The sequence below is a fragment of the Condylura cristata genome, unplaced genomic scaffold (assembly GCF_000260355.1).
Source record: "Condylura cristata isolate star-nosed mole 26May11 unplaced genomic scaffold, ConCri1.0 scaffold00008, whole genome shotgun sequence".
In the NCBI taxonomy this organism is placed as follows: Eukaryota; Metazoa; Chordata; class Mammalia; order Eulipotyphla; family Talpidae; genus Condylura; species Condylura cristata.
Window position 1 is genome coordinate 41,535,900 of NW_004567109.1, and position 10,186 is coordinate 41,546,085.

Genomic DNA, 10,186 nt, shown 5'->3' on the forward strand with positions numbered 1-10,186 from the left:
TTTAAAAAAAAAAAAAAGTTAGGGTAGAAACACAACTTGTAATAGCAAATAGGCAAGTAGTGAAGATTGCCCCCTTAAAATAAAAACCTTTTGTTTCTTTCAGCGGCCTTTGGCTCTGGGAGCTGATATTTGTATGTATTCAGCAACAAAATACATGAATGGTAAGATATGATACCATCTACTTTTGCATGTTCTATCAATGGGTAGATGAAAAAGCATGGGTCTTGGCATTTTTATACCTACTGCTATTACTCAAGTTTTCTCTGGACCTATGTACAATGTAAAATAATTATACTTTGATTAAATGTAGAATTCCATTGATAGCAGATAAAACAATGCTCATGATTTATGTAAATGGTTATATTTTTATCTTGCTGACAGTTTTTAAAAAAAATTTAATAGTGATATGATTTTAATTTTTTTAGGCATAGCTCTTGCTATTGGCAAATTGAATAATATTTATGTAAACTTTTTCCATTGAGTTTTTTTCAGTTTTCTAAAGTGAAAATCATATTTTAGAAATTATAAAAAAAAATATAAAATGAAGAAGAAACCTGCACTGATTTTACTTTTTTTCCATAGAATCTTTTGTTCACAACACTGCATGAGGCAGTGATACAGGATCTCAATTTTCAAATGTATGTTACCATGCTGCACATAAATGGCTTGAACCTAATAACCCTTGTGTTGTTTTAGGCCACAGTGATGTTGTAATGGGATTGGTGTCTCTTAATTCTGACACCCTCCATGAAAAGCTCCGTTTCTTACAAAATTGTAAGTATTAAATTGTAGATATCAAAAAGTGTGACTTTCCCCTTATGCTTTCGGAGTGACTACCTTTGATAATGTTGTTTCTGCTAGATGTTTTGAAGTGATAGCGTTCTACTAATTTAGGAAGAAGTATGTACCAGAATAAGAATTCCAATTTTTTAAGTGGAAAGTAGAAAAGCTGGGTTACAAAAATGTAATTATAGCATAATAGAGCTTCGTAGCATGACACAGGGACAGATTTTGTTATTTTTCATATCCATGTTAATATTTATTTTAATTTGGTAAAGCTCAAGTGAATTTTTAGTTTTAATTTTTAATGAATTTTTCTTTTTAAAAATAACATTTGGAATAATGACATTTCTAACATATCTTTATTTGTTTATTTATTAAAAATTTATTGTACATACAGAACTGGGGTACAATACAGAGGTGGGGAGTGGGGTGAGAGGATTTACCAGAGAAAGAGTAGGGAGCAGAACAGGCAGACTGAAACACTTTCTGAGGGGAGCAATGGGCAGGTCTGCTAGCCATGTGGGTCACCCACCCTAGCTGGGGATCAAACTCGTATTGGCTGTGGTAACTTCATAGTGCTGTGGTTTAACCACTTGTGCCACCAGGGAGGGCCCTAACATATCTTTTATATCTGGAGTGGTGGTTAATTTTAATTAGCATTAAGATATCCACATACTTTTCAACAGATATTTAAACACCATAGAGATTGTTTGGTAACTCCAGTATGGATAAAAATTTATTTGAAAAGACTTGGTTTAGCCACAGTTGCTAATCGACATAAACTTAATTAAGGGAAAAAATACTTTGCCAAGAAAGAAGTATTAAAGTAAAAAAAGGGGACACTAAAAAGGGAAACTAAAAATTATTGCTGGATATAAAATTTTCATTTACAAAGGCTAGAGTGGGGTACATTTACTGGAAGAATGTGAAACCATAGGCTGCCTTAGACAAAAGTTGCATAGAATGTTGGGAGATCACTCAGCAATAATGGGATCTGAACTGCTATTTTCTTAATTTGTTGTAATAGTTTTTCAGAGAGATAGAAGATTTAGCTATGTACAGTATTTCATTAAAATCATAGAAAGCTATTATAGTATATCATTTTCACTAATTCTTCAGGATACTCATTTCCCCTCATTTTAAAGCCTTTTTCTGTGAGCCTGTTTTATGCCTCATCCTCTCATGCTTCCGATTTGATATAGTCCCTTCCCTCCTCCATTCAAACACTGGACTTTGTAACCAGCTTCTCAGTCACTCTAATCAAAAGAGGATTAAGAATTTTCTGGGCCCCTCTCTCCCTTCAGAGTAATCCAGGACCTGTTTATTTTGCAGCTATTGGAGCTGTCCCATCACCTCTTGACTGTTACCTCTGCAATCGCGGTCTGAAGACTCTACAAGTTCGAATGGAGAAGCATTTTGAAAATGGAATGGCAGTTGCTCAGTTTCTGGAATCTCATCCTCTGGTAGATAGGGTTATTTATCCTGGTACGTTAATGTGATTTGAGAATATATGTGTTTACACTAGGATTTTAAGGGTTGCCCTAAACACCTTACTTATATAACCTTGGCTAGGTTAGGAGGTTTCTCCTTTATGCTGTTCATTTATTGTGGAACTCTGCTGTGCTGGGCCAGGTGGTAAAAAGGATAGACATGTGCATTTTCCAGTTGATTTGCTTATAGTCTTTGTCAGTCTTGTTTAGCCCTAGCTTTCAAATTTTATCTTACGTTGAGACTTGATACTTACCAAGTTAAGACTTGCTACTAATGCACCAAAATTCCACCAAAGTCCTCTTCCTTTTTGATTTTCTTTACCTCTTGCAACCTCTAGAAATTTCATTTAGTGTTAGAAGACTTACATGTTACTCTTTGAATTTATTTTGTAAGCCTATTAAACTGTGGTGATCTTATGTAAGTAGTTATTTTAAATCCTTTTGAAGTTCCAAAACATAGGCTCTCATATGTAGGAGAATTACATCTGGGCTTATCCTCAAGGTTTCTTAGCCTTAGATAAGTGAAAACATGAGATCAAATATCCTAAATGTACTCAAGGTAAAGAGCTGTTGACTAGTGTATAATTTGAATGCAGGGTCAAAGAGTGTTTTGAACTGTGGCCTGAAGAATAAGTAGCATTTACATGCACAAATATTAGTCACCAACCGAGCTTTGTAGTAGAAATTGAAATCCAATTATTAACAAAAGAAATGAATTTTTCCTCATAGGACTAGTCTGGCAGGAAAGACAGTTTTTTAAGATTTATTTATTTATGCATATAATAAGTGGTTGTAGGTCAGAGGTGCGGGAAGGTGAGAGGCTTCACCAGAGGCAGATCAGGCAGATGTACTGAAAAACACTGCTGAGGAGAACAGCAGACAAGACAGGAGAGGTCTGCTACACAATGAGTGTTAGCTCCCTATCCTGTGTTCAAACTTATGCTGCAGTGGCCACTCACAGCTTCATAGTGCTGAGATTTTAACCCCTTGTGCCAATAGGAAGGCCCAAGAAGACAAATATTTAGCAAGAAATTACGAGGGGTTAGGGAGCAGTTAGTAGGAAAAATGTTCTTGGTTTTAGAGACAGCATGTATAAAGACCCTGAGATAAAAGCAGAGTGATTACTGCCAGAGTAAAGAAACTGGGCTTGCTAGAATGTGGAAAATGTATAAACGACAACAGAATGAAGTTAGAGAAATAGACAGGGACCAGAACAAGTAGTCAGATGCAAATATGGAATAAATCCATTAGACTTATTTGCAGTTTATTTAAACAGATTTTTTTGTCTGAAATTACATTATTTAACTCTAATTTTGTTTTATACCATATGATTACAGGGCTGCCCTCTCATCCTCAGCATGAATTGGCAAAACGTCAATGCACAGGTTGCCCAGGAATGATCACCTTTTATATTAAAGGCACTCTGAAGCACAGTGAGGCATTCCTTAAGAACCTAAAGGTAACTTTTCAAAATAGATTTTTAAATTGTAGAGGTAAGACTTTCTTACAGCAGTTTATTATCTCTCATTTCCACTCAACTCAGATGAATGTTTTGTATCTTCAGGTTATACCCACACAGACTTCTTTATTATGAAATTTGGGGGCTGGAAAATCACAGGTGCAGTAGCAGATATCTGAATATATTTATTTGCTTAGCTCTCTTAACACTGCCATCAATTTGAGGGAAATAGAATGTCCTAAGGCATTGTTTCAAATTTATTGAAAATGAGCCCTTTTAAAATGAACTGACATGAAATCTGGAAGAAGAATGAAGTTAGTACAGTGCTGAAGGCTGTCTTGAATCCAGCCTAGGAGCCTTGTCTGTTGCTTCACAGGCTACATCTCCCTGAGATAAGAGGGAAGGCAGGCCTTTATCTCACTTTCACAGTGGCAGGAGGCTCTGAGGGCCCTGGAGAGAGGCCTGTGTACCTCCCCGGGGTACATAGAGCTCATGCAACTGCCTCTTGCATTTTAAATACAACAGGTTTAATGAATGGGATCCTGATGAATCAGTCAAAGCCTCCTGCTATCTAAATTTTGCCTACCTGTAAAATCAGAAAGATACTAACATAGATTTAATGTTACATAGTTGTGAGAGTAATTTTTTAAAACCCTTTGTAAAATTCTGTGACACTACAACATTAAACATTAAAAACTGAGGTGTTTTTCCTCCGAGGAGGAAAAACATATTAATATTAATGTAATCAATGGACATATTAATGTAATCAATGATACATATTAATATATATAACTTGGTAGACAAAGAGATTTTTATTTAAGGACAACCAAGGAGCTGGATCTCAAATGTAATAATTCTGAAGTTTTTAGATCTCATGTTAAGTATTATTTTATATAGGGCCAAATTAGGAAGCTATAAGAGGTTCGCTTTCATCAACTTTCAATAAGTTTTACAAGTTTATACCTACTATTATCTGATCAGTAAAATCATTGTTAGGAATTTTATTCTCCTTTAATCTGAGTTTCTTATTAAGTTTGCAGTTTATTCATTATGACAGCTATTTTCCATCCCTAGTCAGAGGGCCACTTTATTACAAATGTTTATTTCCAAATTTTAGTATTTTTTACTTCATGAAGATCTAAATTAATGTTTTCTCTGCCTTAGTTATTTACTCTGGCTGAGAGCTTGGGAGGATATGAAAGTCTTGCTGAGCTTCCGTAAGTATATTCCTGTTTTTCTTGGTATTTTAGCTTTGATGTCAACTTTAATGATCACTTGGAAAAGGAATGTGAAAAAGTTCAGAGATGATTCAGGATATTTAACAATAAATCAGAACAGTGTGCCACTCTCCAACCAGAAGGAACTCTTAACTCAGTGGAATCCCAGAAGGAGTCTGTGAGGGGTACTTAGCAGTGAGTTCTGTCCTCCAAATTTTGGTTCTTTCCTGTTGTGCTCGAAGCAGATTCCTGCAATAAGTCTATTTTAGAATCTCTGACCTCTTAACCAGGCCTGCTTGTTTTACTCTCACACTGCCTTGGGAGGGGTTTAGAGTCCTTGTGCTTTTAAGGCTTCCAGGGAAATGGAGAATGTGTCCTGATAAAACACCACATGTCTTTGACTCTCAGGAAAGAATTCTACAAGATACCATCAGGTCTGTTTATTTTTCGTATATCTTGAATGACTCTGCTATATGTAGGATAAGCCCAAAATTGAACATAGTATTTCTGACCCTTTACTACCTGATCCAATCAATTCATCTAATTTTATCAAAGCACCAGGAGATAAGAGAACATAAAGCAGCCTAAGATCACTTCAATAGCTTGTTTTGCTGATAAATGAACAAAGTCATCAAAGTTTGCTGATGACTCAAAAGTTACAACCATGCAGGAAGGTAAAACAGTTTGAATTGGGATTCCACCAATTACTTACCTTTTGACCTTCAATTGTTTTCATCCATTAAATTGGATTAATTATTAAAATAATAATTCTTGCTTATTGATTACCTGTCCTTGTACTATATCCAGACTTTATTTTATGTTTTAATGACCATATATTGTAATTTTTGCAAGGGGAAACCAACATCATTTCCTAATAATTTTGAACAGTATGAAATACATGGTATATTTCTGTGTCAATTTTCACAAACATTTCTGTAATAACTAAATTTTATAAGCATTTTGCTGAGACATGGTAGTGGTTGTCGGAATTTAGACACATTTCCTGCCTTCTCATAGTTATTTATAGTTTATGAACTGAGGCATTTTTGCCAAGTTGAAGAAAATATGCTGAAATAGTGATCCAAGTAATTAAGATTAACACAGATTTTTGTTAGTCTTTCAAGATGTCTGCTAGTAAGTGTGGATACACAAGAGGGCACACTCAGCATATGAAATTGGTTTATTTTTTCATAGGAATAAATGTGTATTACTTGAAGGAAGTCTTAAAAATAGGCTTCCTGATTTATTTAGGGGTTTGGTTTAAAGTCACCTGGCCCTCAAATGCTCCAGCTAGACTGTAAACTTGATGCCAGGGGATGAGCCAATTTAGGTCAGGACTTGTCTTTTCTATGACTCTCATTCTGAGTCTCCCAACTTTGCTGCAACCAGGGCAGCATTGTAATAAGACGAGGAGGAAACGGAGCCAGCTTGCACTGGGTTGCTCTTGAAGCCTGATAACAGGTATTACCTTTGTGTCCTTAAAAAGTTTCTTATCTTTTCTCAATCTCAGTTTCCTCAATTGTAAAATGTGAATCACACTCTACCCTGTCCATAGGATTGATGTGAAGACATGGGGGTGGGAATCCCTGATACACATGGCTCATCCTACATACCAATGCATGTTAAACTACTATTATAAATTACTATTTTTTATTAGGCATCTGTTCTTTCTATGTATCTATAAATGCTTTATGTGTTCCTTCCATTAATGACTGACAAGCTTTTGAGATAGGTAACTTTATATGCAATTTTTATACATTAACAAAATGAATGCAAACAAATGATTAGAAGATTACCTGTGTCATGGTAAGCATAAAATTAAATGATAGTTATTATTGTTTCAGATAAGAAACTGAAGACAGGGCTTTTATAAGCCCACACAGCCAGTATGTGAAAGAGGATAAGATTCAAAAATCAAGTCTTTCAGTCTCAGAGGTCTAAGTTCATGTTTCTATATATCTCTCTCATTTAGAATTTAAAAGGAAAAGATAAAACATTTTTCAAGAAAGTGTTGTGGGTAAAATTTCAGTAATGTAGTAAAAGAAGAGCTCTTTACTTTGACTGCTGTTGAGATTTTCTTTCCATGAGGTGAAATGAGATAGGAGAAAGTTTAGACATTGCTTCTGCTGGTGGTGTGTGCTGCAGGGCAGAGTGGGGGAAGTGCATGTTAGGGATCAGTAAGACTGTAAGCCTCTCCTAACTGATGCCTCAGCTCAGAGAGTTCTTCCTCTTTGAACTTTGGCAGTCCTTATTGTTCACACTTGTTTGGCATATTCTGTAGACAGTTCTGTTTTGTCACTTGTAAATGTCTCAACCTCCTGCTTTGTTATTAGGAAAAAGAAATTTCTCATTCTTTTTTTCTTTTTTTGTAAAGGTTTATTTATAAATAATAAGAACTTTGTGGTATAGGCCCAAGGTGCAGGAAAGGGGGTGAAAGGATTCACCAGAAACTAGAGTGGGTAAAAGAACAGGAGGATTGACTGAAATATACCTCAGAGGGGAAGAGCAGTTGAGGCAGGAGAGGTCTGCTGTGCCATGTGGGTCAGCTCCCTGATTGGGGATAGAACTCAAGACTTTGGCTACAGATAGCTTTCTAGTGCTGTGCTTTAATCCCTTGTGCCACCTTGGAGGCCCTGAAAATGTCTCATCTTGGTTTTCAATTCTTACTCTAGTGCCAGACCAACAAGAGGTGCTTTACCTTTACACAGGTTGTTGGTGATGAGTTATTATGTTGTTTTGAAATTCTTAGGGCTTCAAAGTGATCGATTCCATTCTGGAATATTTACTTAATACTTAGTGGTTATATCTACTAATCCTGGGTTATATGATCTGACTCTGAAGGTCCAGTTATGGATTGGTCCATGAATCTAGAGGAAATTAATTTGGCAGGCCATTGTTTTAAGAGGCTTTTCTAGTACGTCCAGCTGTCTGTCGGTAGGATATATGACTTCTGATCTAGTTCTTATTTAGGCAGGTATTAAAACTCATTAACTAGGAACATGTTTCCTTCCTGCAAGGGGTATCTGACTGGTACCTTCAAGTGTTTGAACTGATTATACTTTACTGCTGGAAAAATACAACAGAAGATTTTGCTTTTCATTTGAAATCATGTCTAAAAAAAGTATTTTCTTATTTTTTTACCTGAAGGAAAAGTATTAGAGGTCTGAGTAGAAACAAAATCTTAAGATAAATGCAATTTGTGAAACAGAAATGAATCTACTAAAATAGTGACTCAAAAATTTGCTCACTTTCTCTTCCAGAGCAATCATGACCCATGCATCAGTACCTAAGAGTGACAGAGAGATCCTGGGAATTAGTGACACATTGATTCGACTCTCTGTGGGCCTAGAGGATAAAATAGACCTGTTGGAAGATATAGATCAAGCTTTGAAAACAGCTGTAAGTTTTATTTTGGCATGTATATGGGTGGGGGGAGAGGGATACATGAATGTGCTTTAACTTGGGGGTGTGATAGCTGAAATATTTATAAAGAATGGCCTCACTGGACTCTGAAGGTTTTTTTCTTCTCCTACAATAGACAAGTTTTATAAATAAGCGGGAATTCAGTCAAAGTGCAACTTTTAAAGATGGTGTTCAGGAGTCATTGTAGGAAATTAAATCTTTGCCTGTAGGTATAATGAGTTTTTCTTGTGCACTGTTAATATAGCACTCTCCAAATGCAAACCACAATTAACATTCCGGGAATGCTATAGAAGTTGCTTCCTGAGAAGATCAAGCTTCTGAATAAATGGACCATTAATGAGCCTTCGAAGAATTTTCAAATGAAAATTTTAAGACACCTCACGACCTTTCGCAACTGTAACTTTCCACAGATCATCTCTTAAAAACAATTTCCTCTTTCCCTTGTTGTAATTGACAGGTGAATTCTGTTAATATCTTTTTGTTAATTTTGGTATACATTTGCCTCCGGAGGTGAAATTTGTACTGCTTTTTGGATTGCTCTCTTTTCATAGCTGAAGATTTATAATGATCATGTTTACAATATGATGATACATTTTTGATGTTTTCTGAACAACTTAAATTAATAAATGAATGTGCTTAAATCAAGTGTGATTTTTGCATGTTGCTGAAAACAAAACTCAAGCAATGGTTTACACTTAATTATAATAAACCAAAAATCAGTACTTGAAAAGTCTATTGTAATATTTTACTGATTTCATGTTGTATATAATAAAAAATAAATCTACCAAATGTATCCCCATGATAGTTCTATATTATGTGGCATTAACTTGTATCTGGCATTAACTTGTATTTTAATTCCTACCTATTAAAGATCTCAGCCATTTATGTTAACTTTTATAAGTTCAATTGTATAACTGGCATTTCCAAATCTTAGTGCTTGCATATTAAATTATGAATTTTCTACATGGTAGATCAATGTTTACAATATGATGAAGTATTTGAGAGAAACATTACCTTTTAAATTATTCTCTGAAACTGTAATAAATCTGTTGAGAGTAAAAGAAATGCATAAAGCAGAATCTTTTATAGTTAAATACATAGCAAATTATTATTATGTAGAATTGCTAGATCTTAAATTGTTTTTATACTAACAGCTTTCTGTCCTTTGTTTCAGTTAAAAATAAAATATCAAACTTGATAATAGTTTTGGGTAGGAGGCAGATACATACAGAATATATATTCTATGTCTTGTACAGATTCTGAATTATATGTGTAGTGTTTTGAGGCAAGTCATACCCCCCTGTGGTTTTGAGACACCTGATTACTTGCTATCTTAGCACATTGGGGTTGCGGAAATAAATGAAGTCCAACTGTATGATAAAAGCAGATGATAATTTCTAGTTTCAGACTTCTCATTTCTTTGTTCTAAAAGAACAAAGCAGGGGAGATACCTCCTCTGTCATTTGCCCTTCCTTAGAGTCCAAAAGGCAAACAGCAAAAGGATTTGTAGAAAATTTAATATCTGTTCATATGGATGAGAAATTAAAATTTCCATATTTAAAACTGTCAGATGACTTTTAAGTAGGTAACATTAAATCACTGTCAGGAATGTTAAAAAAGAAAGCAACAAGAACAAAGGCAGACAAAACAGTAGGAAGATTTGATAGTGTGAAAAATGAAGGTTTTTGGTGTGCTCTGTTAGCCTGGGGAAGTTGCAGGCAGGCCAGAATCTGTACAAGACAGGGTCTTCTGTGATTAGCTAGGGATTCATATTTGGCTTCCTGGAGTTGGTTCTCGTTTGAGAGCAAGGACAA

The 10,186-nt window shown here is 35.2% G+C and overlaps 1 protein-coding gene across 1 annotated transcript in view; it reads left to right on the forward strand.

Moving 5' to 3' along the window:
* The window catches only part of CTH (cystathionine gamma-lyase), a 22,140-nt gene extending 12,801 nt beyond the window's left edge, over positions 1 to 9,339 (forward strand). The window contains exons 6-12 of the mRNA XM_004679117.2: positions 104 to 161; positions 697 to 774; positions 2,116 to 2,268; positions 3,611 to 3,732; positions 4,897 to 4,949; positions 8,210 to 8,348; positions 8,617 to 9,339. Of these exons, the coding sequence (XP_004679174.1) occupies positions 104 to 161; positions 697 to 774; positions 2,116 to 2,268; positions 3,611 to 3,732; positions 4,897 to 4,949; positions 8,210 to 8,348; positions 8,617 to 8,643 (630 nt within the window). The 3' untranslated portion in view covers positions 8,644 to 9,339. The remainder of the gene's footprint in view (positions 1 to 103; positions 162 to 696; positions 775 to 2,115; positions 2,269 to 3,610; positions 3,733 to 4,896; positions 4,950 to 8,209; positions 8,349 to 8,616) is intronic.
* Positions 9,340 to 10,186: the final 847 nt, after the last annotated feature.